General features: G+C 52.5%; 11 protein-coding genes across 11 annotated transcripts; 5 read left to right on the top strand and 6 right to left on the bottom strand.

The window, feature by feature from the left end:
- Nucleotides 1–791: 791 nt before the first annotated feature.
- Nucleotides 792–1,574, bottom strand: AYO20_03104 (hypothetical protein; the record flags this gene model as incomplete). Its single annotated transcript, XM_022641407.1, has 1 exon — nt 792–1,574. One exon carries the CDS (start codon nt 1,572–1,574, stop codon nt 792–794), a length of 783 nt encoding a protein of 260 aa, XP_022502609.1.
- A 477-nt stretch (nt 1,575–2,051) lies between these two features.
- AYO20_03103 (hypothetical protein) lies at nt 2,052–4,856 on the bottom strand (the record flags this gene model as incomplete). Its single annotated transcript, XM_022641406.1, has 1 exon — nt 2,052–4,856. The coding sequence occupies one exon, from the start codon at nt 4,854–4,856 to the stop codon at nt 2,052–2,054; it is 2,805 nt and encodes a 934-aa protein (XP_022502608.1).
- A 339-nt stretch (nt 4,857–5,195) lies between these two features.
- Nucleotides 5,196–6,199, top strand: AYO20_03102 (hypothetical protein; the record flags this gene model as incomplete). The annotated part of the gene is made up of 4 exons (XM_022641405.1): nt 5,196–5,199; nt 5,249–5,355; nt 5,414–5,524; nt 5,579–6,199. The coding sequence occupies 4 exons, from the start codon at nt 5,196–5,198 to the stop codon at nt 6,197–6,199; spliced, it is 843 nt and encodes a 280-aa protein (XP_022502607.1).
- A 608-nt stretch (nt 6,200–6,807) lies between these two features.
- AYO20_03101 (hypothetical protein) lies at nt 6,808–8,779 on the top strand (the record flags this gene model as incomplete). The annotated part of the gene is made up of 2 exons (XM_022641404.1): nt 6,808–7,579; nt 7,626–8,779. The coding sequence occupies 2 exons, from the start codon at nt 6,808–6,810 to the stop codon at nt 8,777–8,779; spliced, it is 1,926 nt and encodes a 641-aa protein (XP_022502606.1).
- A 1,112-nt stretch (nt 8,780–9,891) lies between these two features.
- AYO20_03100 (hypothetical protein) lies at nt 9,892–11,782 on the top strand (the record flags this gene model as incomplete). Its single annotated transcript, XM_022641403.1, has 7 exons — nt 9,892–9,984; nt 10,038–10,114; nt 10,167–10,391; nt 10,444–10,966; nt 11,018–11,336; nt 11,386–11,603; nt 11,666–11,782. The coding sequence occupies 7 exons, from the start codon at nt 9,892–9,894 to the stop codon at nt 11,780–11,782; spliced, it is 1,572 nt and encodes a 523-aa protein (XP_022502605.1).
- Nucleotides 11,783–13,672: 1,890 nt separating this feature from the next.
- Nucleotides 13,673–16,911, top strand: AYO20_03099 (hypothetical protein; the record flags this gene model as incomplete). Its single annotated transcript, XM_022641402.1, has 3 exons — nt 13,673–14,266; nt 14,323–14,516; nt 15,279–16,911. The coding sequence occupies 3 exons, from the start codon at nt 13,673–13,675 to the stop codon at nt 16,909–16,911; spliced, it is 2,421 nt and encodes an 806-aa protein (XP_022502604.1).
- An 802-nt stretch (nt 16,912–17,713) lies between these two features.
- AYO20_03098 (hypothetical protein) lies at nt 17,714–18,181 on the bottom strand (the record flags this gene model as incomplete). Its single annotated transcript, XM_022641401.1, has 1 exon — nt 17,714–18,181. The coding sequence occupies one exon, from the start codon at nt 18,179–18,181 to the stop codon at nt 17,714–17,716; it is 468 nt and encodes a 155-aa protein (XP_022502603.1).
- A 737-nt stretch (nt 18,182–18,918) lies between these two features.
- AYO20_03097 (hypothetical protein) lies at nt 18,919–20,705 on the bottom strand (the record flags this gene model as incomplete). The annotated part of the gene is made up of 4 exons (XM_022641400.1): nt 18,919–19,167; nt 19,332–20,147; nt 20,222–20,469; nt 20,525–20,705. The coding sequence occupies 4 exons, from the start codon at nt 20,703–20,705 to the stop codon at nt 18,919–18,921; spliced, it is 1,494 nt and encodes a 497-aa protein (XP_022502602.1).
- A 690-nt stretch (nt 20,706–21,395) lies between these two features.
- AYO20_03096 (hypothetical protein) lies at nt 21,396–22,440 on the bottom strand (the record flags this gene model as incomplete). Its single annotated transcript, XM_022641399.1, has 2 exons — nt 21,396–21,623; nt 21,694–22,440. The coding sequence occupies 2 exons, from the start codon at nt 22,438–22,440 to the stop codon at nt 21,396–21,398; spliced, it is 975 nt and encodes a 324-aa protein (XP_022502601.1).
- A 646-nt stretch (nt 22,441–23,086) lies between these two features.
- AYO20_03095 (hypothetical protein) lies at nt 23,087–25,240 on the bottom strand (the record flags this gene model as incomplete). The annotated part of the gene is made up of 1 exon (XM_022641398.1): nt 23,087–25,240. The coding sequence occupies one exon, from the start codon at nt 25,238–25,240 to the stop codon at nt 23,087–23,089; it is 2,154 nt and encodes a 717-aa protein (XP_022502600.1).
- A 558-nt stretch (nt 25,241–25,798) lies between these two features.
- On the top strand, nt 25,799–27,409 carry AYO20_03094 (hypothetical protein; the record flags this gene model as incomplete). Its single annotated transcript, XM_022641397.1, has 1 exon — nt 25,799–27,409. The coding sequence occupies one exon, from the start codon at nt 25,799–25,801 to the stop codon at nt 27,407–27,409; it is 1,611 nt and encodes a 536-aa protein (XP_022502599.1).
- Between the last annotated feature and the right edge of the window lie 131 nt (nt 27,410–27,540).

The raw sequence follows: 27,540 nt of genomic DNA, 5'->3' as shown, positions 1-27,540 counted from the left end.
AATGTCTGGATGACGGGGACGCGGTCGCTACTACCAGCGGGCTAAAAAGAGAAGTCAAAATACCTGTACCAGTAGGGTGACATTTGCGCGACTGACTCAGATCATGTCGCCATTTTGGCTCGTGCGCACACCGTGTTACAGAAAAATTTTCCATGTGTCGACGGAGAAGGTGTTCCGCTGGATCTCAATCTGCTGGTAACTTCGCCGTTATTACTCCATCATTACTCGATGGAATCCACCGCAAAATCCAATGCCGACGCCTTATGCGGCCCACGAGCCTCCCAACTGATTTTTGTTCGTACCACGGAAATTTTCACTGTTTCGCACCAGCAATAATACCATCGGGCTTCTCCGACCCCAGTCAGACCCGCGCAAATGGCCACTATGAGCGGCCCGAAGTCCAGACGCGGACTCGGCGGGAATGCTGGTACCAGCAGGTCGTCCATTTTTTCTGTCGTTTCGTCCCATGTCGTGATTCCGCTCCAATAACCAGGTGGATTCTAGAAGCAACTTAGCCCGCGATCTGACACTTCTCCTGCGCTACCTTGAGCACGTTCCAAGAATGGCATTCTCGGCAGGCTGCGTCCTTGTACGACCAGGCAGCCAGGCCAAGGCGCCTTTTCACAAGTGTTGGTCACACGGGAAAAGGGGTACATTTCTCAGCTTCTCCGCCATCTCCGGGGCACGGCCACGGACATGACTCTTGCAAATTTGAAAAACCCTGTCTAGTCGAAATGGCGACTACTAGCCTTTGCGTTGGTATTTGATTGCGTGCTCTTTGCAGTCGACCATCACAAAATCCCGTACCCGTACCACCAAGCATAAATCCCTGGCCCTGCCACTCCAGCCAGTGCTCCCAGTAATCCCATCTCAAGAACCGCCCAGACCCAGAGCGTGCCTACTCCTGGCGCGTCCTTCATGACTGCGTAGTACCCCTTGTCGTTGGTCAACTGGATCAAGTAACACCCCGCGACGTTCGCTGTGACCACGTAGATGATGGATCGAAGAAGGACAACCCAGTACTTCACCGAGGGCGGGACATTCGTGAGTGACGAGGGGAGGAGGTGACCGTGGAACAGAGCGATGAAGAAGGCGAGTGTGGGGAACGCGACGAAGACGGTCTGCATGATCAACGGCTGGAAGCGGACTTGTTCGGCGTACTGGTGCATAGCGAGCACGGAGAGGGTGAAGTGGACGGCGCTGAGCGACGACGCGAGCAGGAGCGTGTCGAGCCAGGGATATTCGCTTTCTAGCGACGACGACGACAACAGTGACGGTGGCACCTCTGACGAGTCCGACTCTGCAATGAGTTCTCCCCCCTTCCCGATCCTGACCTGCACAATGTTCTCCGGCTTGATTGCACCGCCAGCATCAACGCCCTTGGCGCCACCAGACCCGGAGGGCATCGTTGAGGCAAGTTGAGCCTGTCGTTCCGCGGCGATTTCGAGCAGCGTCTTTGTCTTGGCCTTTTTATTTTCTGGTGCCGTAGACCGATCTGGTTTTGAGAGCGGGATGTCATCCGCACTTTTGATCGCTTTGGCCGTCTCCTTGGCCCGCCGCTGCTTGCGGTTCATGGTGCCACGAAGTAGTAATCACAAGATTATAAGCAAAACGAGACGAAACCAAGAGTCCTCGCCGTCGTTGCAATGTGTGTCGGAACCCTTTTTTCGCACTGGGATTTTTGGAAGTGATATATGCTCTTCTCGAGGGTGTTTGAAGAGCAATCGCCGGCGGATCTATTGTGGGGTTACTTATGTTGGGAAAGGGAACACAGACCGTGTAGAGAGGTAGGTCCGGTGGTTCATTGTAGGGAGAGATGTGATGTCGTGAAATCGATGGGGTTGTCGTCTCTCACTGCCAAGAGATACGTACGCAGGTAGCCTTGCCCCTTTTACATGGTCCACAGCCTCGTCAACCTCGGGGGCAACATGGTTCTTCGTCCTCATATACGCAGACTCTGCCAATTGCGACACAAGTATTACAAACAGAAAACAATGGTCTGCTGGTAGTGACCGTCAACCAAAACTTCTGTTCTATCTGACCTTGCCTATCTATCCCTTCCGTCGTCGTGGCCGGGCATTCTTCTCCCTTCTCTTCTCCTTCAGCCTCCTCTCCTTGACCATGTGATCGACGCTTCTGATCTCCCTTTTGGCATTCCCGCCCGCTTGTTCTTCTCTCTCTTTCGCGCCCTTGGCCTTTTTCACTTGTTTCTCATAGTCCCCTCTCAGTCTATCCGGCTGTTTCGGTGCTCTTTGCGATTTATGCTGGAATTTCTTTCCCCTGCTACCAGCAAAACCCACTCCGCTCGCGCTAACGCCCGAGTTCTTCTCTTCCTCACCTACTCTTCCCAGCCTGTTGACTCGATTCGCCTTCATCCACCGGTCAAACCGCCCGCTTCTAAAACTCGCGGCAATTTTGGCTCCAGACTCTCCCTTCACAAGTCTCTTGCCTGTCTTAGATCCATCCTCGTCATTGTCGCGCCTCACATACTTTTTATGCCTCTTGTCCCACCGCATGATGGCTCTGTTCTCTCCAAAAGTCTTGGACGATTCATCTGCTGCAAGATCCATCGTGGCCGTGCGCGCAGATTCCACAAAGCTGGTGCCCAAATTTGTATTGGAACCGGAGTGGACGCCGTAGGCGCGGTCAGAAGTAAGGTCATGTGTGGTGGGCTGGTAAGACATGAAGTTCTCGGGATCGCGAAAGTCTCCATCCGTGCTGCGTAATCCAGACTTCGATGACTTTGGTGTTTGGGATTTCTTGGAGTATGGTTGAGAGAAGGTGATTTCCAGATCACTTAAGGAGGCTTCCGACATACCATCGACATCGTTGTCACCATCCACAAAACCTGACTCAACATTATCTTCTGCTGAGCCGAATGGATCGCTAGTTTGAGCAACTGCATCGTCTCCGACTTCTAGCCGCGTCTGGGAAGCATCCGCGCCCTTCTGCTTCCTACTATCGAAGCCAGACCGAATCTTGCGAATAGCGTCCACCGCATCCTCGTTGTTCTTTCGCCCGCCACGCCGAGCCCCAATTTCAAAGATGGATTCCTGAGGTCGGAAACCGCCCACACGTGCAAGCATTTTCTCTCTTTCAACTTCCATGTCATCTGTCGCATCGTTGAATAAGCAGTGCAGTTCTGACCAGCCTGGTGACGAGACAAATTGTTTCGATCGTTTCGCACTTTCTGAGGAGGCGGCGTTTCTGGTCCGTTGATATAGCTTCTCGCCCTTTGATGCCACATTTCGGAGAGCCGAGAGATCGGAATCGCTTTCTAATGATTTTGTCACCCATTCGCAACTGGTCTGGATTGCCTCTCGTCGAAAACTGCCAACCACAACATCCTGTGCGAAGTTGACAAGATCGCTGCTTGGTGCTCGACCAAGTACCAGTTTCCGGCCGAGGAAGAGCTGCAGATCCAGCAGATAGGGCGCATCGGAGTCTCTGACAAGACTATAACTCCAACCCCTCTGGCCCGCTCGTGCAGTCCGTCCCACACGATGGACAAATATTTTTGGTTGCGAGGGAAAATCGTAGTTGATGACATTTGCGAGCACCGGGATATCGATACCCCGGGCTGCGACATCGGTGACAACCAGGATGTTTGTCTGACCACTCCGAAAACCCTGGACCTGAGATTTTCTGGCGGTTTGGTCGAGCGAGCCATAGACGTAGGAGACTGCATAGCCTGCCAGACGTAGTAGGCTTGCGATGTACTCAACGTGGTGCTTCGTGGCGGTGAAGACTATGGTGGAAAATGGGTTGTGACCAAGTGTATTGCTGCCGTCTTCTTCAGTTGCCTCGCGTTTCCTCTTCTTACTGTTCGATCTCTCTGTTGTCGCAGAAGTCGTGATTGACGAGATCAACTGGGATCTTGTAGGCATTTTGATAATGTCTTGGAGGATATGGAGTAAAGCCCCTTCTTTCTCAGATGACTTCAAAGTGAAGAAGGCACTTTGTAAATCGGGGGATATTTTGCTGTCTGCATCAAGCCTGACCAACATGGGATCCTGTAATCCTGCCCGGGCGAACTCAACGAGTGACTTGGGTAGTGTAGCAGAAAACAGGAGAGTTTGCCGCGATGAGGGTAAGGCGTGTAGAATTTCTGTGAGCTGGGCTGCAAACCCCATTTCAAAGAGACGATCGGCCTCATCAAAGACAACATACTTGATGCTCAGAAGGTCCAGATTCATTTCGACCTTCAGGTGAAGGAATCTCCCTGGAGTAGCAATGATGATATCCGGGTTGTTAGACATGGCCGAAAACTGGTCCTCCAGGCTGTCACCTCCCACCAGAAGGATTGACCTGAGATCCGTGCCCTTGCCCAGCTCCTTAACCACATGTAATGTTTGCAAAGCCAACTCTCTAGACGGCGACAGAATCAGAGCTCTGGCACCGACTTTCGTGCTGTGTACCTTGAGCTTTTCGATCATAGGAATGACGAAAGCCGCCGTCTTTCCGGAACCAGTCCTTGCCATACCCACCACGTCCTTTTCGCCGAGGACGAGAGGTATTGTCTTGCGCTGAATCGGCGTGGGAACAGAAAATCCTTTCCTCGTTATCGCTTTCAGCAGATTGGCATTGAGACCCATGGCTTGAAAACCACCACCTTTTTTCACAGTGCGCCCTTTCAGATTTGCACCTTTGCGATTCGATGCCGCTTGTTGAGCGGCGATGAAGGCCTCTTCGTCAACCCCGGAGTCATCTTCCATGACATCCAAGTTGTCCCCTTGCAAATCCCCATTTTGTCCGTTTGGAGAGTCGTACGTAGTTTCAAGGTCCCCTCCGAACAATGCGCTGCCAATGTCAAATTCGTTCTCTGAGCGGGCGGGCGAGCCCGATCTGGGAGGCATCGTGGCGTGAGGATCGAGACCTGTGCTTCGGGAATCAGTCATGTATGCGCATGTCCCTGGCAAAATACGCCATTTTGGTGGTGGCATCCACGCAGATGCGGTGTAGATTTGCCTGCGAGGGACATTATTCTAAAAATTATTAAATTATAATTTGCGCCTGGTGCACTTATGATGGTCTGTAGAGGGGCTTTACGGTGGATCAAGAACTTGTCTGCGGTGAGTGGCGAGTGAGTGGAAACCACTTTACGCGTTGAGAACGCGTCGGTGTTGTGGGTTGTATTTTTTGGCCTTCGACTCTTCAACATCTCAACGCTTGAGCAGACCCCGAATGTGAGCACAATGAGTATGTACACCGGGCCCCTATGCATCGCAAAGCCCACTGACGCTGACAGATTACGGCTACGACAACCAATATACAACTTCATACGGTGCTCATGGAGCCGCAGACGGTGGCGGCTTCGTCGCTGGAGAGCCTCAGAGCAGCCCTGCTGCAGGAAGGGTACGTCGTTCGCTACGGGTCCTAGACTCAAAGATCATGGCTAACCTGTTGTCTGCAGGGAGGCTATGGAAAAGACACTGTCCGCCCGATGACGATTAAACAAATACTCGACGCAGAACAACCCCACCCAGACGCTGATTTTCGATCTGACGGAGAGCCATTCAGCCAGGTAAATCGATCGCATAGGAATCTGAATATTTATCGCCAACGCTACTATGTGCAGGTCACGTTCGTTGGCCAAATCCGCAGTATAAGCACTCAGCCGACAAACATCACGTATAAAATTGACGACGGGACGGGTCTCATTGAGGCAAAACAGTGGATTGACGGAGAGTCAAACAACGCAGAAAAGATGGACGTTGACTCAAACAAACCCAAGTTGGTGGAAGACGGCTACTGTCGAGTATGGGGCAGGTTAAAGGCGTTCAACAACAAGAGACATGTCGGGGCACATATCATTCGTCCTATCACGGATTACAACGAGATCAACTACCACTTGCTCGAAGCCACGGCTGTTCACCTGTTCTTCACGAGAGGACCGCCCCCGAATGCCCAGTCGAACGGACAGCAGAGAAATGCGCCAGCGAATGGGATGATGGGGAATGGAACACGCCAGGAATTTGCAGCTGATGCCCAACTGGCTCATTGCTCACCATTAGCACGGAGAATTTTCGCAACGCTCAAGAACACACCGCAAAGCAATGAGGGTTTGCACGTGCAGATGATTGCATCTGCAATGAGCCTCTCAACAAGCGACGTGTACAAGGGTGCCGAAGAACTTGTGGCTGCCGGTAAAATCTTCACAACTGTCGACGATAATACATGGGCGGTTCTGGACGGGTGAAATAGACAAGATTCGGCACTGGTGACGGTAGTTCCACGGGGACTTGGGTGATCGATTGCAGGGGAGCGTGAAGGGATTTTTCACCACGACGCTGTACGATCCAATGATAGGAGGCATGGCAACTCTAGGTGAAGGGTAAGAAGCCAGAGGAGTTAATGACTGCAAGCTGTTTTCCTTCCATGATCAATGTACGGATACATGTGAGCCGCCCATTGGGGTATGGCTTCAAGTTCGGAGAGATGGCCTTTGGAGTTAGAACTCCAAAATTGTAGGAAGCATGGAAGCCCATTATCGCCCCACGTATCCACTGACAACATTGCATTGTCTGCCTTTACGGCTAAATTCCAGCGTCTCCAGCATGTAAGAGCTCATGTCTGGGGCGCAACAATATGAGGCACGGGTAGGGAATGCAATACCGAGTGGTGCAACGTCATTTTGTAAGTGACATAGGTAGGATTCACTGCGATGCTGAGGCTTCTTTTATATGATCCAGGTACCCCCAGAGCCCTAGGGTCCTTCAGGTATTCCACACACGCGTACAGACAGCATCAATAGACCAGGTACGGCTACGTGCCTGAATTGAAAGCAGAACCTCGTTTCCCAATGCCATGGCTACTCCGAATTTGCCGCATTTCTTCACTTCCCTGAACAGCCCCTTGGTAACCCGATCCGACGTCGTGCAAGCCTGCAAATCACTATTGACCCCTCTGTTGCCTTTCTTTTCGCCTGGGAGGACGAGGTTACGTCTCGGGGCTACGGCAACCCGTTACGATGAAGCAGGTGCGCAGCTCGAAGGGTTCACACGACCCATGTGGGCGCTAGGTGCCTTGCTGGCCGGTGGTGAGTCGTTTGAAGGCTCCAGGCTCTGGCTGGAGGGGATAAGGAACGGCACGAATCCTGATCATCCGGAGTTCTGGGGTTGGTCGAAGGATATGGATCAGAGAATGGTGGAAATGTGTCCGCTCGGGTTCGCTCTCTGTGTTGCCCCAGAACACTTCTGGGAGCCGCTGAGTGAGAACGAGCGCGAGAATGTTCGCAGGTGGCTAGATATCAACAAGAAAGAGATGCCGAATACAAACTGGCTGTGGTTTCGTGTCTTTGCCAATCTCGCATTGATGAAGAATGGGGCAGGGTATGATGCTGAACGACTCGAAGCTGACCTCGACCACCTTGATACCTTCCACCTTTCTGGCGGCTGGAGCAACGACGGCCCACCTGACACCCTTCAGATGGACTATTACTCTGGCTCATTCGCAATTCAGTATCTTCAGTTGCTGTACGCAAAGCTGAATGGCGATCAGGATCCCAGAAGAGCAGGAGTGTACAAAGAACGGGCGAGGATGTACGCGAAGGATTTCCTCCACTACTTTGACGAGCAAGGTAAGTGCTCCCAGTGGAAATAGGATTTTGTTTCTGACTTTTCCAGGGCGAGCAATGACCTTTGGTCGGTCCCTTACCTATCGCTTCGCGATGGCCGGCTTCTGGGCGGCAGTCGCTTTTGCAGACCTCGACCTCGAGCCACCTCTCAGTTGGGGAGTGGTGAAAGGCATCCTCCTGCGAAACCTACGATACTGGTCTCAGCAAAAGGACATCCTCAATGGAGCCGGGATTTTGACCATTGGCTACGGGTATCCCAACCAATTTATCTCCGAGAACTACAACTCGCCCGGCTCGACCTACTGGTTCATGCTCTCGTTCGCCGCATTAGCCTTACCAGAGTCTCATGAATTTTGGCGATGCAAAGAAGAGCCATATCCCTCCGAATCGATACCGCAGGTTGTTGCACTAAAGCACCCCAAACACATCGTGGCAAGAACAGGAGGACATACCTTTCTACTGTCTTCAGGACAGATGTGCCACTACCCCATGAGAGCTGCAGAAAGCAAATACGGAAAATTTGCATACAGCACAGCATTTGGGTATTCCGTCCCTACTGGCGGCTACTTTGTTGAAGCCATAGGGGGTGATAACGTCCTTGCATTGTCCGACGATCAAGGCGAGACGTGGAAAGTCCGCAGGAAACCGCTCAACGCAAAGCTGGAGAGCATAGACGAAAGCCCGGTATTGTTTTCTGAATGGAAGCCATGGGCAGGTGTCAATATTGAGACATATCTGCTGCTCCCTAACGAGACTGCACCAAACTGGCATCTTCGGGTACATCATATCACGACAGGCAGCAGGAGCCTGAAGACGAGCGAAGGCGCGTTTGCACTAAATGGCGTGTCTCAAAAGGATGAACGAGAGTTACAACAGATGGATACAGACCTAACCGAAGGAAGACAGGCAGACAACGGCGAAGCAGTGGTGGTGACCAGAGGCGGCGCTGTTGGTATCATTGAGTTGCACCACCACGAAGGTCGTGCCGGCCGGGTATTGGACGAAGATGCGAACAGTAACTTGATGGAAAGCAGATCAGTCCTGCCTAGCCTGGCGATGGATATACCTGCGAATGCAGATCTTTGGATAGCGACTGGCGTTTTCGCTATGCCCTCAAGCGTTCCGGACTATCGCAAGAAATGGCAACAGAGCTGGATGCAGCGACCACATATCCCAGACTGGTTGAGGAGCAGAATGGTCTAGAAGGGCTCACCTGGATAGCTTGTGAGGACCCACAGCAGGCACGAGGTGAAGCTGGTTTTGTCAACAACCAAAAGGGGCTGGCAGTACGGAGCCTTCTTCATCCGACCAAGTGCAAGATTCTCCGTTACCTCTTGGTTCTCTGGCACTCCAGCTGGCATCATATGACTAGGGCACACAAGACTCCCGTCCATGGATCTATCTGTATACATCGACTCTCTGCTCCACCGTCAACCTGTTTGACGGCTGGCTCCCCAAGCTCAAGCGAGACGTCTGTGTCTTGTCAATAGCAAACATATTGGACTATATTCGGCAGAAGATTGTACCGAAGCCTGGTGGAGTTGATGGACAAGCATCCTCCTTTGCCCCAGTCATGGTTATTTATCCATCAATTTATCCATGATTTGCGGGCGGATCGCCGTCGTCCCGTACCCCAGGTGGAGTGTCAACCTCCAGGTCAGCATCTGCCTGGGCTCTGGGCTCTCCGCATCGCATCTGGTCTTACCTGATGCAGGATGCTACACAAAGGCATTCCCTCCAGCTCCCCAGCTTTCCCCATCTGCACCAAGCCTGATTTCAGGCTGAAAATACCTAGAGCTCTTGGAGACTGGCCCTACATATCCCCGCAGTTTGATGACACCAAGACACACCACCGCACCACCGAGAGTGGCGACAGAACGTTACAACAGAGCTGGCACCCTAGCAGGCTGCGTCCAATGCTTGTTGATGCTTGCACATCTTGTCTTCATGTAGACTGGTGCCAACGACCAAGTGGTTTTCCCATGGCTGAACTATTCGACATTTGGCAAATGTCCGGCCTCTACCATTCCATCTGGGCACGTTCGGTGTAAAGATCCGTTGAGCCTGCCCCATGTGCTATGAAGTCTCCAATAGTTCTCCTAGGAGGAGCTGGAGATCCGCTGACACGGCAGTAAACTGATAATACTGTCCCTGCGCTTGAGGAGCATCCTTGTCCAACATGTGGCCGTCTGAGAAGGCCGATGGGTGGTTGCATTTAATAAATCCGCCCACTTCACCACATCGCTCGTCTGGTCTTCTAGCATTGAGTGCTCAGCTACGCCGACTCTTCAGATTTCTCTCTACACTTGACCGATATGTCGTTCCTCAGAAGAATCGTGCACAATGATGCCGTCAAGCTGGACCCTCCAGAGGTCTACAACTGGAGAGTCTTCGCCTTAGCAGCAGCCGTGAGTCACGACAGCCTTGACCGGTGGAGGTGATTAGTACTAAGATCAAGCAGGCCTGTTTCGGAGGCACACTCTTTGGCATGGATATTGGTATCATTGGCGGTGTGTTGACATTGCCCGATTTCAAGGAGTATAGCCACCCGCTCTACCAATTGCTATGACGCTCATTGACCTGCTTCAAGTGAATTTGGAATCACACACAAGTCGAAAATTGCACAGTCCAACCTCTCTGCCAACCTGGTGTCGGTCATGCAAGCAGGCGCTATCGCTGGTGCACTGGCCGCCAATCCGTTGGCCGACAAATGGGGTCGGAAGATTACCATTTATGTTGTCGCAACCTTCGCTTTCATTGGGGGTCTCCTCCAGGCTCTGTCGTACGGCCATTTATCCTGCTTCTATATTGGACGGTAAGTGGAAAAATAGGAGGCCTTGAGGAATTATGGGAATTGACAGTACCAGGTTCGTCGAAGGACTGGGTCTAGGCGGAGCCACCATGGTCGCACCCACCTATGTTGCTGAGAACGCTCCCCGCGGCATTCGAGGTCTGCTGGTCGGGTTCTATCAGCTTTTCGAAACGATGGGTGCTATGGTTGCCTTTTTCATCAACTACGGCAGTCTGCTCCACTTGAAAGGCCATGCTACGTGGATCGTCCCGTTGTCGATGCAGTCCCTGCCGCCGTTCCTCCTCTTTGTTTCCATCTTGTTTTGTCCCGAAAGCCCTCGTTGGCTCGCTTCTCAAGACAATTGGGACGATGCCTCCAGAATTCTTGCCAAAGTTCGAAACCTACCGCCCACACACCCCTACGTGCAAGCCGAACTTCTCGAAATGCAAACACAGCTGGAAGCTGAGAGAGGCCGCGCTGGCGGTAACAGTTACTGGGCGTTGACAAAAGAGGCGTGGACAATTCCTGGAAATCGCAGACGAGCGATCATGGCGATCGCACTGATGACGGCGCAACAATGGACTGGAACCAATGCCATCGTGGGTGTTTTGCATCTTCCAGCGCGAGTGGTCTAGCTGACATGATTACAGAATTACTACGCACCGACTATCTTTACCGATCTCGGCGTTACCGGAAACACACAGAGCCTGTTCGCTACTGGTGTCTACGGCATCGTGAAGATGGGTTCCTGTGCTATCTTCATCACCTTCCTTGCCGACACTCTCGGGCGCAGATGGTCGTTGGTCTGGACTGGACTGTTCATGTGGTTCTGCATGTTCTATCTGGGCTTTTTCGTTCGATTCGACGCCCCCAAGCAAGGTGCTCCGATATCTGGTGCTGGGTACGCTGCATTAGTCATGGTGTATCTCTATGCCGCTGCCTTCCAATTTGGCTGGGGCCCTGTTTGTTGTATGTAATTTACCCATCATATGCCAGGTGATGCTAACTGTGTCGGCAGGGATCTATGCATCTGAAATCAGCACTCAAAGGCTCCGAGGCCTGATTGTGTCATATGCTGCCGCGACACAATGGGTTTTCAATCTGGCTGTTGCTCGAGCTACACCCGTTATGCTGGATACTGTGGGCGCAGGCGGCTATGGTACATACTTTATATACGGCTGCTTCTGCTTCACCATCGCCATCGGAGCCTACTTCCTAGTGCCTGAGACCAAGGGGGTAAGTTGAAACCTTCCAGCGATATCGTTTCTTAGCTGGCTGGGTACTAAATTTCTGATCAGATTTCCTTGGAGCGAATGGACGAACTGTTCGGAATGACCGACTTTAGTGGAATTGAGGATGTCGGAGTGGCTTCCCACAAACATGATGTCGAGGCCATCCACGTCGAGGTCAAGTGAGGTAGCGACAGGGACGGGTCGCAAAGCAGCGGTCGTCTATCGACCTAACACCAACGTGGACCTTGGAGTGAAAGTATCATCGCAATTCTCCAGTCTTTCGCTTTTCTCAGGATGCATCGAAGCTGCTGCAACTCTTCTCACACATAACCCTGCGACGTTTCGAGTCGACCAGATTGCTCAGTCGTTGACCACCACGTATCCCACCGTCAACCAGCTCTTTTAGTCAAGTCGTCGTCATGAACCATACACACGGATCGATAACAGGTAATTGGAAATGACATAGTTGCCAATATCTGTCATGACATCGGATGTTTGATGTCTGCAGCTTTCTCAACGTCAAGCCATTCTGGCCAAGATGATACTATATAAAGAGTATATACATACGAGGATAGCGGCGGACTATCAACGGATATATCTAATATTTGTTATGAAATGGCGGTTGTCTTATCTCTGACAGCAGCTGAGGGCTCCCGCTATCCCGCCTCTTGTCCTGGCTGGCCCGAACGGAACTGCGGCAAATGGGTCGAAGGTTTGATCAGCACTGGCATACTTCTCCTTTACGCCAATTTCTTAAGTCAAAGGGTCATATTATCCCTCCAGTCCCCCGAAAAAGCCTACAAGCACAGCTAAATGTGCTCGATTCAGGCAAAGCTTTGCCTTACCAACGCCCTGGCCAACAGCCCCGGCACAGCTCTCGACCTACGAGCACTTGGGACATAGTTGGTCACAAGGGCGGATGTGCGGAAAAGATCAACGTGCACAGATATCCCACGCAAGTTGACCACTCATGCCCTTGCACAAACTTCTCCCGGATCAAAAAGGAACGAGCAGATGATCCAATCATAGCCCCTTGATGCCCCCCAAGTTTCGCCTCACTCCGTCTGCAACCTATTTTCCTGCCTAAACCTCAACGAGCATGTCGATGCGTTGGACCCCGTGACCCTCTCCTCTCGCTCATGTCCTTTGTCCTCCACTCACTGATACGAGGGTGGAGCTGATACAAAGCACCGTACATGGTGCAGAGAGTGGCAGCCGAAGGAGAAGGAGAACCTGGACACCCGCCACTGCTGATGTGAAGGCTCTGGCTGCATTCCGGCGGACAATAGCGTGGGGATCGAGTCAACAGCAATCCAACGAGTCCGTGGGTTGCTTACTGAATTACGTCGGCCTCGAACCATGTCGTCCCACGGATACAAGCACTCATCCAACTCTGTCCTACCCTGGCGATTGCGATTGGCTTCTCACTACATCGTTTCCGCCAAGTGGCACCCAGGAACCTTGCCTCGCGTCTCCCCATCTTTGACAGGTTGATAAACTCCCGCCCGCCTTCCCAGCATATAGGAGACACCTCCGCCCTTCTTCTGCTTTCCTTCCAGCCTCGAGTCCTCGTACAAGATCACTGAACTGTCGATTTTCGACATATCAGCTGCCTGTGTCGCGACCTTGAAGACTCCACAACCGCTTGCACAGCTCCCACGCTCGATACTCAATTCGATACTCAAGTTCAACCCTCGAACCGTCGTGCCACACATCCAACCGCCTGCTGTGCAACCCGCGAGCTCAAAACGAACTATCTATACTGCCCTCCTAGCTCTTTGTCTCTGCATTGCTTCTTGCAAAGTTTGACCCCCTCAGACGTATCGTACGCTGATGTCGGTTGATATACGCAAATCTTGCCCTAGCCTCCGCTTCCCATTTAGAAGCGACACTGTCTCTACTGCTCAGCTCTGTTCCGAGCATACGGGCCATTCTACAAGACCCCTTGATCGAGGTTGATCAAAGAGTAGGTTGACCGACTATGTTTGACCTTTCGACTAAAGCCAAAGAAAGGACCCCAAAGAAGAGAAGAGTCCAAACAACTAGAAGCTGCTAAATCCAAACCCTTCCAGTATGGCTCTTCCTAGTGCTGCCGTCCCCATGCTTGACGCTGCAATCGTCCACGAGAAACCAAGCCCGACCGCTGTGGCAAAGGTCGCCCCCACCACCCCAAACCCGGATCAAGTCCGTGTTGTCGCTCCGCACGAGTACAAACAGGCTGCCGCATGCTTGGCTGAGGCGTTTCGCCTTGACAAGATTGTCCGCTACGCCATCGACACTCCGGATCGCATGGATATGACGGAAGAGGAGCGCTTCGAACTGCACAAAGCCTCCATGGAGTACGTCACCTATGCTCATTGTCTCCAGGGACTGGTCTTGACGGTTGGTGAGAACTTTGATTGCGTTGCTTTGTGGCTGCCACCGGGTAAGAACATCGACGACTGGTTCACCATCCTCCGCAGTGGCATGTGGCGACTGAGCTGGAAGCTTTCCAAGGAGGGCAAGGCGAGATTCTTCGATGAGTTCCTGCCCCTGTTGCATCATACTAAGCAGGAAATCTTGGGGGAAAGGGACAACAACTCCTGGTACTTGAACTATATCGGTACCAAGCCGGCGGCACGTGGTCGTGGTTATGCCCGAAAGCTGATTGAATATGTCACCAAGATGGTAATGTGGCACACACTAGAGATTGATTTTGCTGGTTGACAGGCTGACGGAGACAGGCCGATGCTGACGGGATCCCGTGTTACCTGGAGAGTTCACACGATATCAACATCATCATCTACGAGAAGTTGGGCTTTGAGCTGCGCAAGCACATCTATTTGCAACGCGCTGCGGGCATGGAGCTGAGGATGGATGTCATGGTTAGGGAGCCGGTGGATCCGGAAAAGAAGGATGAGAATGGCAACATGGGATAGTGAAGTTGGGCAGAGGATGAAGGGGTTTTCAATGCAAAGAGCATAGCGGCCTCATCGCAGGACTGCTGGAGCCAAAGGAGGGAATGAATGCTGGGGAATCATGAGACGCAAGATGGGAATGACGTGCGGTTATCCAACTATTATCACACTCGTTTAGACACACAAGATGCAATATCTGCTCTCTCACTTGCGCCTTTCACTGCTCTCATTCTTTGTTTAGTGATCAGTAGGCGAGAAGGTGGTAAGGCTGAGGAGGTAGCGTTGTGTATAAATGTACCACAACAAAGCCGCAAGGCTGAGGCGGAGCCTTGGGTACACGTCACTCAAACTGCGGTTTCTCAAAACTCCTTTCATTGTCAACACACCAACAACCAGTTCACATTAGTCGCATTCGCATTGTAACTATACAGAGTGGCTTCATCTATTCTTTGTACATTATAGATCCATGAGACTGCATCCTTGAACATTCCATTACCCCATTCCCACGCCGCCGCAACCATGGAGTCGACCACTTCGAGATGATCACTCGTCAACGACATTGGACTCGACCGCCTGAGTGATTGCACGCCAACGCAGCTCCTTCGTCTAGTACCGAGACACCTTTCTTCTCGTCCTCCTTTTTCTCCCATGCCCAGCTACTCGAGCCCTTCCTCCTCACCTCCCCCCACGCCGTCACGCCGCCGGATCCGCTCATGCGCCCGGACATGCGAGCGTACCTGCTGCGCCATTGCCACCTTCTTTCCGCTAGCTTTTGTGTATAGTATAACAACATGGGCAGTATGGGTGGTGGCATCGATCGGCTTCGGATCTCACAAATCAAAACATGTCTGGTGGTTGACACAAGCCATCTCGTCGTTGGGGATCATTCTCTACACGCTGGCCAATTGGTCATACACGGTTGCCGCCTTTACGGATCCCGGTTCACCTCTGAAGTCTCCCGACAAGTTATCAGATCGAAGTCAAGGGAGATACTCGATGCTTCCAACTCACGAGTCTCCCGCCGATGCGGGCCAGTTGCAGAGTATCACCGTTTCCTCCACAGGAGCGCCTAGATTCTGCAAAAAGTGCCATACCCCCAAGCCGGACCGGACACATCACTGCTCTACTTGCAAGAGATGTGTCTTAAAGATGGACCATCACTGCCCTTGGCTGTCGACCTGTCTCGGATTGCGGAACTATAAAGCATTTGTGCTCTTCCTCATCTACACATCTCTGTTCTGCTGGGTCTGCTTTGTCAATGCTGCATGGTGGATGTGGAAAGAACTTTTCGAGCAAAGTGGCTATCTGGACGAAGTGGCACCCATCAATATTATCCTTCTTTCCGTGATTGCCGGTATCATCGGCCTGGTCCTGAGTGCGTTCACTGGCTGGCATATACATCTCTGCATCAAGGGCCAAACTACCATCGAGAGACTCGAGAAGACGAGATACCTGAGCGGTGTGAGGACTCTTGTGGAGCGGAATCGCCAGGAGCATCAGTTGAATCACAGCAGACGCAGCTCCGAAGGCGTTGCAGGTAGACTACAGCGCGTGGGGGAGCAGTTTCTTGAGTGGAATGCCAATGCTGTTCCCGGCGCTTCACGGTACGAAGAAGGCGAAGAACACACCTCGCCCGTCCCAAGTGTCCGTAACACGACACAGCGTGATGCGCCGTATCCTCAAGGTTCAGATCAGTCGGCCAATCATCGTCCCCACCAACCCGACGTTTTCGACGACACCCCAGCCGTTCGTGCATTGCGAAATACTTATTCCCATATGGAGGCCGCGCGCGAGCGCGAGAGATACTCACAATACCTAGATGACCAGGAATCCGAAAAAATGCCCAATGCATTCGATCTTGGCTGGCGTCAGAATCTTAACCATTTATTCGGACCGAATCGGTTACTCTGGGCTTTTCCAATATGTAACACCACAGGTGATGGCTGGCGTTGGGAAGTCAGCCCAAAATGGGTTGCGGCGCAAGAAGAAGCGGCGAGAAAAAAAGAACAGAGGCTCGCGGCAATGATGGATCATGATCACTATGCAGGACCCATAAATGGAAGAGGCGGTCGTGGCTATGGGTATCAAGAGTACGAGAGCGACCGGGACCGCGATTACGTCGTCAACTTTGATGGACCCCACGAGAACACTGTCCCGCGGAATGCTGACGAGGATATGTACTCCCGCAGCGCCATGTCCATGAAGAATCTGCCTCCAAATCACAACAATGCGTCCTCCACGGCAGATCTGAGCAAGAGGAGACAGCGGAGGGACTTTGACCAGGACGAACCTTTTGAGGTCAGCAGCGGCGACGAATACGACAGCGACTCAGATATTGGATATGACAACAGAGACGACCAAGACGGTGCAGAGCGAGGCTGGATCAGGAGGAACCGTGCAGGACGAGGAAGATGATTGTTCGACGATTTCATCTTGTGTATCTTGTGCATGTCCATTCTATTGGGACTACCTGGTTGGGGGCCCACAACGGGTCCTTTGGATAAATACAAGTACAAACGACTCCTCACGGGTTTACATGGAACGGATCAGGCTCGGGCTTTATGTTATTATGCGGTCGCTCATGAGCGCAATGCAGGACTCTGGAGCGTTGGATATGGGATTGGATTGGATTGGATTGAACCGGATTGGATCACATGGGAACGGAATGCAATGGAATGGGATGGTATTGTATTTTGGGTACCAACGGACGTAGCTAGCTGTTCAAAGCCACAAAGGCGAGAATGAAAGGAAGGAGCCTGCTACATTGCTCTACCCCCTTAGTTTTGTATTGTACGTGTATCGTGTACTTGTACTTGTACTCTCACCTGTCTACCAGTAGCCAATCCTAGGTCCTCGGCTACATATGCAGGAAGTTGTCTCGCAATAGTTTTCCAGAGCTAACAGCCGAAGAAGACAAGAGCGAAAACCTATCTCCTTAGCAGCTGAAGTGGATATATCTATTATATATGCTCCGAACTGTGCCCTCGTCCATTACCGTTTTCGTTCAGGAAACAGAGCGAGGCCGCTTTAATCGAGCACGTGACGCAGCATTGAGGAGGCCCGGGCCGAGCCCAGGAGACCGACGTGTGAGCCACGGCACATGTCTGCCCTTGTCTGATTAAATCTTGAAAAGTCACTTTGGAGATTCCATGTGCTCGGACATCTTTCTCTAACACGCGCGCCCCGTGGGTAGGGGTAGACTGCGAGGCTTCCCTCCCTACAACATGGTAGCGTTGCCCAAGATCGCCTGACTACTCATTTCCACCAAAGCTCCCGGTACCAGCAGCTGTTTGACCACGACAGCGGTGACCAAGGGCCGGTTTGTGCCGCAGAAGTCGTCCATACACTTCACGTACGCCTCCGCTTGGCTTTGATTGTCTGCGGCATCTCCAGAAATGTACAACGTTGCCGAAAAGACCGCGCGCCAGCCCGCCGTCACTCCCGCCGCGTGGAGAGCTTTCTCCGTGTTGACAAACGCCAATCGGAGTTGCTGAGCAGCATCGTCGGGGTAGGAGCCATCGTTTTCACGACCGAGTTGCCCCACAATATGCACCACTTGGCCGTGGGCCGGGAGGACAGCGGCGTTGGAGAGATGCAATTGCTCCGCGATTTCTGTTTGCGGGCCAGCAGGGTTGAAGTAGCGGACGCCGTATTGATTGATGGGACATTTGTATTCGTTGGACATTTTTCCTTTGCGGTGTGTATCTTTTGGGACGCAGGATTTGTTTCACCGATTGGGGGGAGACGTTCGAGGATGCTTAGGGTGTCGGTGTGTTGGAAGGGGGGTTTCATATGAGGAGCCAGGACACAGGGAGGGCAAAGAAAGAGCCTTGCCTTACCTTTTTGTATCCGCCAGGGATTGATGCTTGCATCAGCACAAAAACTATACTCGGAGCAACAACACGCCGTCTGTCCCTCCTTCCCCCTTCTCTCTTCAATCGTCCCACGGTGTCGGCGTGAGTTACCTCGACGAAGAATCAAAAAAAGACTTGTGCCTCTTTCGTGTCTTTGTGCTAATTGACTTTACGATGGAGCAGTGGGGTTTCAAACATTGGGCCCACGGTCCGACCAAAGTGGTGCGTGATAAAGAACAAGCTGTGATGGACATTATACAATCTCGATGCCCCCACCTCGTGAATCGCTACGATTTACCCGTTTTGAGAGGAATTCACGCCCAAAGCAATTGGTCAACTACGCTTCTTCGCCGTTTACATACAAATCCTCTTGACTTTGGAAGGGCGCGCGAGGGATGTTCGCTCCCGTGGATCGCGCCAGGCTTCCCTCCTGGCCAGCAGTGGGAGCCGAGGGAGGGCAAAGGTTATATCAGGTGAAGAATGAGGCTCGAAAAACCGAAAGGATGATCCTACTTGGATGCCTCCAGATTGAAAAAGCAAGGAATGGCAACTTTATAGAGGGGACCTGCTAGATCCGGGTCAACTTTGGGTGACGAGGTGGCGACCGGAGGTCTTGTTCCACTGCTCTGGCAGCAATGATGCCACCCTCGATGGCGCCGTCAATAAATCCTCTCCACCCATCGGAATAATCACCGCTGGCGAACTTGACGTTTCCCACGGGCTCTTGCAGTGCTCCGAGATACTTGGACATGTAGTCTGGTTGGAAGACGCACCAGCCACCCTTGGAGAATGGGCTGTCGATGTAGTCGGCGAAGACCTACGCAAAGTTGGAATTAGCCAGACATGACTTTCGCGAATGCTTGGGGGCATGCTGCGTATACAATGAGACAAGCACAAAAACGGATGAGGACGCCGGTTGTTTTCTGTCGAGGAACGTCATAATTCCGAGGCAGATAGATGGGTCAAGGGAGGACAACTCACAAAGCGTTTGACCTTCATATCTGGATGGAGTCCCTCGAAGTACTTGACCAGCTCCTTGGCTTTGATTCTCGGGTCACCAATGTTTGCCCCATCATGGAAGGCGACCAAATTCGTGTCCTTCCCGGAGGGTGAGTGGGACTCGCCCATCACCATGAGCAACTCTTCCTCGGCGAATTTGGCACCCGCCCACGACTTCCATTGTTTTCCCTCAACCTGGACGTGAAGCTTCCTGATGAGGTTCGACTTGGCCTTCGCAATTGCTTCGGCCTTGAGTGGAGGGAGCTCCGGGAAGAAGCGGACAGATCTCAAGACGGTGAGCGGAATGGTGCAGACCACCTGACGGGCGCTGAACGTGCGGCCGTCGGCGCAAGTCACGGTCGCCCTCCGCGGATCCGAGCTGTTGATGGCCTGGAGGGAACTGGAAAAGCTGTACGAGAGCTTTCCGGTCGAGCGAGCATCGTCGAAAATACAACTGGCCAGTCCGGTTTGCCCACATTTGAGTTTGTACCGGACCATGTGGTTCATGTACTCCTCCTGCGTGGTCCCGCACAACAGCCATCTCTGCACCATGTCAAACAGGCTGATTTGAGCAAAGTCGATCCCTGCCAGGGCACCGAGGTTCGCCTTCGTGAAGGCCATCTCCTCTTCGGACAGGACGCCGTCGAGTTGGTCGAGACGGTCCTGAACCGACATTCGATCATACTTGACATAATCGGCACGATTATAGCTCGGATTGTGCGGGTAGGGAAGCCATTCCGTCGGATGTTTACCATCGATTGCGAAAAACGTGGCGGCCGACTTCTCTTGCATAGCAGTCTGGATGTGGCGATGGATTAGCCTCGCCTCTCTTGTCTGGCATCAAACGTTGATGATGGCAACGGTAGCCTTACTATTTCTGCCGGCGACCAGTCTTTCCTGGAGCCCCCCGTGTAGGTTGATTGTGGCGCTGACTCCGGGTAAATTTCCAGAGAATCCTTGATTTGGTTGTTCAGTCCATATCGTGTAACTTCCGTCCACAAATGAGGCTGGTGCCAGTGGATCCAAGTGCCGCCCATCTCATAAGCGTGCCCGTCGGTGTATGATGTCCATGTGCGGCCTCCGATGCGGTCCCGGCCTTCGATAAGAAGTACTTTGCGTCCTAGAGACACACTGTCAGCGTGTTGTTCCTGGAACAAGGAGAAAGGCATATATACCCTGAGATGTAAGGTCTCGGGCTGTTATGAGGCCCGCATAACCTGCTCCTATGACGATGGCATCGTAAGTCTCAGTCGTACTCGCATTCAGTTCATGAGGGTCTATGACTGCAGGGGTTGGCAGGCCCGCCTTTAGTCCCTCCGTTGGAGTATATTCGAAGCCTTCTGCACTGGACAACATAGCGGGGGAGTTAATCAATGAGGAGCACAGCTGAAGGCAAACTTGTCGGCCTGTCCGCATCTTTATATCCTTGTCCACGACTTGAGACAAAGCGACAATATGATCAACAGCTGATGTTGCGTACGCCGATACGTACGAGTCAGTCATTTCGGCGCAAATCAAGCATGATCCAGCACACCCTGCTCAACGTGTGGCTCATTGGAGGTGAAAAGTGAACTCAAGCCCTACGCTAAATAAGCCCTTCTTTGATCCTCTGCAGAATAGCTCGCTGTGAACATCCAATTCCGGTCTTCTCTATCCCCCCTCAATTTGCCTCTTAGCTGAACCAAGTAACTAGTCGTCTGAGAAACACAAGGCTCCCTGTGAAGGAGAAAAGGACCTTATTACACAGGCCTCGGATGAAACCGCGAAGAACACCATCCCAGGACCAGGACGGAGGTCGTGAAAACACCTACATTGGCGATGACCCATTTATAGAGGAAGCATCGGAGAGATATAAAACCACCATCGATATATTTTTGAGCTTCGGACTAACCAGGTTGGAAAATTACCAGCCTAGGCCCAACTAATTAGTGTTCCCATCTTGACACAGGGAGATGTTGAGAGGTTTGGACATCCTCAGGTCTAGATAGTCACCGGCGCGCCCGGGGCGAGAAGCAGTGATAGTTTCACGAAATGGATTCGCTGTATTCATGCATGACGTATCTGCTCCCCGTGGTCTACAACCTCGGTAAGGTAGGCATCTTCCATGTATCCTGGGGGATACTTTGCAGGATCGTCCGTGATCAGGAACTTGGGATTCTTGAAATCCACCCATCCTAGACTCGGATGGCTCAACCCAAATCCGGCCAGGCGTTGAATCTCAGCATCATACCGTTTGATGTGTTCGAGTTTGTTGGCTAGGAATTGATTTTCCTCCTAATGAACATCCTGATATCAGTTTACCGCAAAAAGTAAGAGAGGCTTTTTTTTTGGCCGCGGGCCTTACTGTGCGATTGATCCCCTTGGTCATGAAAGCACCATAAACAAGACGTTCTTCGTCGGCGGTAGTGTTGGCACTTCCCCCGTGAAAGCAACTACCCAGCATGATGAACCCATCACCCAAGTTCAACTCGGCGTAGACGGCTTCTTCCGGACATGGCCTTCGCTCCATGCCCCACAAATGCGACCGAGGGACAAACCTCGTAGCACCATTCGCCTTGGTCGTCTTGGTTCCAGCAATGAAAAAGTCGATTGTATGGTCGCGGCCAGGCTTGTATTCGGCCACGGTGATCTCTGGAAGAACGTTGTGATGAATCATGCAGTCCCGGTGAAGAGGTTGGTCTTTCGCACCCGGGCCGACAGAGAAACAAGTCGTCGCGTCAAGAATGGGTAGTGACTTCGAGGTGAGCTCAGCATCGCCCCACCAAGATTTGTGTACATTGGTCAGGTACTCTGTGCAGATATCTTGGTACAGCTTGTTGGCGACAATGTGTTTGACAAACGTTTCCGACTTTGCGATCAGACCATTGGCACGTCGCGTCTCCTTGGGGAAGGACCTCTCGTTGGCATAAGGCACGTCGGCGTCAAAAGACGGTCTCAGATCTCGCTCGATTTGGTCAAGCACGTCTTTTGGCAGGACGTTTCGAAGAATGACTCCCCCATCTCGGGCGAGGGTCTTGAGGCAGTCTTCCAGCTGAGTCTCAGAGTACTCATACTCCACGACCTTGATCTCCGGCGCGGGCTCGGCAATCATGGTGAGAGGAGCTAGTGAAAGAGTGTTGGGGAATTGAGAGCGGTCAGTTTTCTCAGATGGCCGATTTGAAAAACTTCCCAGACTAAGGAATCAAGTAGGGGTGTGATGGTTATTCCGAGGCTGTCAAGGAGCATGGGGGATCTCCTGCTCTCCTGAGTTCTCGTTCGGGACAAGGTAATTGAAGAAATAGATGATAGGCATGTATGTAGATTGATAAGACACAAAATCTCCACACAGCATCTGCCTCAAAGGAACGTCCACATGTAGTTCTGGCATGGCTGCACCTTTTCGCTCTCGCCGTCGGTGTCGTTTTCCTCTTTTGAAGGGGCTTCCATGGCTACATTTTCGCATTGTCACTGGCCTCGGCGCTTGTGAATCGTGTCGCTGATATGCACCTAATCTATCAGTGGGATGGGTCTGCAATCCGCTGATCCTCTAAATCTTGCTAATGACACCGAGCCAATCGCGAACGTGCAGGTAGGTCAAAAGACCTGAGACAAGCCCAGTTGAGAATACTGGAGTTTGATTGGCAGAACGACAACACGCTCTTCGTTACCGAACTATTACAAATTGCTTGACCATCAAGCTAGTTGCCCTGTACCCATTGTGCAGAGGCTGGGCATGGCTATATAACACTTGGTGGAAGCTATAACGGTATAATATCACACCCGCCCGGGCCGTTAACCAAGTCTTGCCAATGGAGGTCGGTACCTGGGGCGGACAATTCCCGTCGGTGCCATAAGTTCTTGACGAGATCAGCCATCGCGCCGAGATTCGCAAAGCCGGCTTTCTGCTTGCGCTTGAACCACTCTAGCATTTTCCTTTGCTGCGTAGCTTTGTGGCATTCGGCGGCCACAACCAGGGTCGGCCAGGCCACAACGATGCCCAGTGTATCCTGCTCTAAAGCCAGAATATGCTCGATATGTCCCAAAGCCTTGTCAACAAGATCCTGCAAGTCGTTGGTTGGCACGTGCCGGAAGACGCGACGGAAAAAGATGAGAATTGCAACGTAGAAGAAGCTGGCTGTGTGCTGTAGCCGTTGCCGCCCTGCCGCGTCCAAATCTCCCGTGGGAAGGTCGGAAGGAATGTGCAGATATAGCTGCAATTCGAGAGTGTCCAGTTCGTTGGTGCTCAGATGGGTTTTGGTCGAAGACATCGCATTCAATGCGACCAGAATTTTAAGCAAGCCCCTGGTGATTCCGTAATTGAGCTCGAGAAAATGGTCGTCGACGGGAAGCTCGTCGAGAAACGAGACCATTGTGTCGGGAACTGCCAGATTGCACATTGCCGCTAGAAAGAGGTAAGATTGGACTATCTTGGTAGTGATGGCTTGGTCTTTGAAATCACAATTGACCAGTGAGTGGTACTTCAGTCCACCCGCAAGGTGACTTCTCCATTGCTTCGTTCCCCCGGAGACCGCGTCCTTGATGGCATGGCAAATGATGGCGTATGCGAGAGCGGCATCGCCAGTTCCGCTGTGACTGGCGAGACAATGCTGCGTGTGACGCAATGCCAGATGATTATGCTGTAAAGAGAGAGACATGTAGTGATTGTCTTGGTGTCGCAGTTGATACAAATTCTGCGCCGACAATGAGCAGAGGGCATGAAATAGGGCTATGGATCCGTTCGACTCCCGAGAATTGCAATTGATTCCAACAAGAGCCATGGGCATCCACAGAGTGCGACACGGGTTGTCGATGCGGTCAACAGCAACCATGTTTCCGCCCAGGTACATCACCCAATGGTGCACCAGCTCGCGCTGACTGGCCGGAATTTGAAGAAAGTCGATGTGTCTATGAATCGGGGGATTCGCGGATCTATCTTGCCGTTGTTGGATCTTTTGCCATTGTCGTGACGAGGAGAAATTTCTGCCAAGGAGTGCCAGGAGGCCATCTTGCTCATCCAGCCAGTCAGCCACGTCAGGGGCGTCAGCGGAAATGGTGACAGCAAGGCGGTGAGATAAGGGCTCACAACTGTCAGGTCCAGCCAGATAGGAGTCATGTGACCGAGTGTTTTCGCTGCGCATCGCCGTCGGCGTGGTACAACTGAAAATACTATCCACGGGAGCCGGCTCCGTGAGCGGCCATGGCTCGGTTGCGGAGAATGAGAAATTGTCGAGACTGGAGAACGGGATCCTTCTACAAGGATCGGTCGACCCATCTTGCCCTGTCTGATCCGGGCTCAAGGTCGAGAGGCAACCCATCCAGGGCTGGTCCAGGGTGAGTGAGGAGCCAGGAATGTCAGCACCGCGGACTTGCTCTCCGTCGAGCTCATCCTCCAACTCATCGGGCGGGTCATCTTCCGAGACAAGAGCTCCGATGTGAAGGTCTGAAGAACCGGTAGCAGACCGGACGTCGGTGGAGGTCACAATAGGAGCGGTGGGAGCTGTGGAAAGCGCGGGAAACACAGAGAAAGGGCCCCGTGTTCGCGGCGTGAGAACCGTGTGTGATGACTCCTCGAGATCGGATAAAAAGGATGCCACTTGCTGAGAAGTAAATTGAGTGGTACTGGCAGTACGATAAGCCGTAGGCCCGACACATCGCTTCTTCGCGGCTGGTTGAACAACTGGTGTCTCAGCGAGCATGTCCAGATCCGAAGCGACGGTCAGGTTCACCCAAGCGAAGCGGGCGGCATAGCCCTGACAATCGACACCAAACTTTGCGCATCTCTGGCAGGTAGGCCTCCTCTCATCGCACTTCACATGGCGGTCGCGGCATGTCCAGCACCCAGAGAGGGTTTTGGTGCGTGTCTTGGAGATCTTCGGCCGCCCGCGATGGTAGAAGATCGAGGCTGGAGACATCGGTGATGCACTCTGTCCATCCATCGAGAGTTGAAGTCTGTGACAGCGACGTGAGAAAGGGTAAAAATGTGCAGAACAGGGAGGAAATCAAAGAGATATCTAAACGAGTTGGTGACAGCGAGCAACCATGATATCTCTGCAGCGCGGGCACGAATCAGGGGTGCTTCGGTGGGGCGGGCCTCCGGGCAGATGTCCGCTGGCGCGCTTTTAACTGGCGCGCCCTATCATTGAGGTCCCCTTAATCACTAGTTTAGTTGCGAGATGCTCCAGCCCAATGGCCCATTTTGTCGATGACCAAGGTCTCGCTCGGCCTATCCATCCCACCCAACTTGGTCATCGACAAAATGGGCCGAAAAGCATGTCAACTCCCAGAACGAGAGCCATGTTCCAGAGCTTATGTTCATCGCGCAGTGCAATGTAGGTATAAAATGTTGTCCTGAGTCCTCCGACGAAAGAGTCCTCGTAGAGAATCCTCGCTAGCTATTCTATTTCTTCCCTCTCCTTGGTCTCCCTTAACCAGTCCCGATGACATCGAAAACTATGCAGGTACCAGTAAGTATGGACAACAAGATCGCGCCCGCGCCCGCACCCCTCGAGGTGTTCATCGAGCCCACAATCTCGGTGCAGGAAGGCACTGTCGAGCTTGCCGAACTCAAGGAAAGATTCAATGTCTGGAGTACCATTGGCATGGCATATGCATTGATCGCCACTCCTTTGGGGATTGGCAGCTACTTGGTCTTTACGCTCGGCGTAGGCGGATCCCCTTACTTCATCTACGGCTATATCTTTGTCGCCATCATGCAACTAGCGGTGTGCTCCAGCCTGGCTGAGATTTCCGCCGTCTTCCCCCACGCTTCTGGTGAGGATGCCATGCTTGACCTCCAAGTTGACTTGCTCACGCAGTGGTTACCAGGTCAGATCTTCTGGGTTGCCGCGCTGGCCCCTCCTCGACTGTCGCGGGGCCTGAGCTACTGCAACGGTGCCTTCACCCTGCTGGCCTGGACATTTGCGACCACCGGTTGTTTCGTCTTTACCGGACAAATGTTCGTCGCCTTCGCCACCATCTTGAATGAACAGTATCAAATCCAGACCTATCAGGTATTTTTGCTTGCCATCGCTTCCGCTCTCCTCTCGCTGGTCTTCAACATCTGGCTTTTCAACTGGATTCCGGCCATCGCCAAATTCTTTGTCGTCTTCATCAACGCGGGCACGGTATACCTCTTCGTGGCTCTACTGGTTCGCGCACAGCCCAAGGCCACCGCCAGTGCCGTCTTCACCGAGGTTGTCAACGAAACCGGTTGGGCCTCAAAGGGACTTGTGTTTTGCCTCAACGTCCTGCCTGGAAGTGCTTCTGTCACGGTCTTCGACGCCGCCGCCCACATGGCGGAAGAGTTACCCCATCCAGAGAAGCAAGTTCCACAGGTCATGATCTTCACCAGCCTCCTGTGCGCATTGGGCGGGTTCATTATGATCATCGTCTACCTCTTCTGCACCACCAATCCAGCGGCGCTCCTGGAGCCCATTGGCGGTCAACCGATCTTTCAGCTCTTTCTCGATGCCTTCCGGTCGAAGCCACTACTGGTGATTGCGGCACTCATCTTCTGCGCCGTTTTCGTCTTCGCCAACATCTCGTTTGTGACAACCCTCAGTCGCGTTTTATGGTCCTTTGCCAAGCACCACGGCACGCCGTTCAGCGAGTTTCTTGGCCACGTCCACCCTAATTCACAGATTCCTGTCAACGCAGTCTGTGTCTGCACACTCGTGACAGGGTTGATTTGTTTATTGGACTTTGGGCCGGCTCTCATCCTGAATGCCTGCTTCGGCGCCAGCTCAATCTGTGGTGCCGTGTCGTATGGCATGCCGATTTGGTGTCTCATCTTCAAGGGTCGGGGCGATTTCCCTGAGAAGCGCCATTATTCAATGGGAAAGTTTGGGTTGCTCGTCAATCTTGTCGCCGTCCTGTGGCAAATCTTTCAAGTGATCTTTTTGACTTTTCCCTTATATTATCCGGTGACGTCCTCGAACATGAATTATGCGAGCGCTGTCATGGGCGTTGGGGCCATAGTGTTCGCCATCAACTGGGTTCTTCATTCTAGACGATGTTACGAACAACCCAAGCCTCTATTTGTGGCAGCACTGCACGGCAATTTGACTCGAAAGGACGCTTGAGGACGTACGCGAATGGAATCAAGTGAGCCTGAGCGGTGAGCGGTCGGGAAGATTGGGGTAGTATGCCCCTTCTGCCACTGGCGAGAGTTGGAGGGAACGAGCAATAGTAACCAGGAGGTTTGGGCAATGTT

The sequence above is a fragment of the Fonsecaea nubica genome (genome assembly GCF_001646965.1).
Source record: "Fonsecaea nubica strain CBS 269.64 chromosome Unknown Scaff14, whole genome shotgun sequence".
NCBI classification, from domain to species: domain Eukaryota; kingdom Fungi; phylum Ascomycota; class Eurotiomycetes; order Chaetothyriales; family Herpotrichiellaceae; genus Fonsecaea; species Fonsecaea nubica.
The sequence above is the reverse complement of the archived record's forward strand: the minus strand, read 5'-3'. Positions and strand labels throughout refer to the sequence as shown.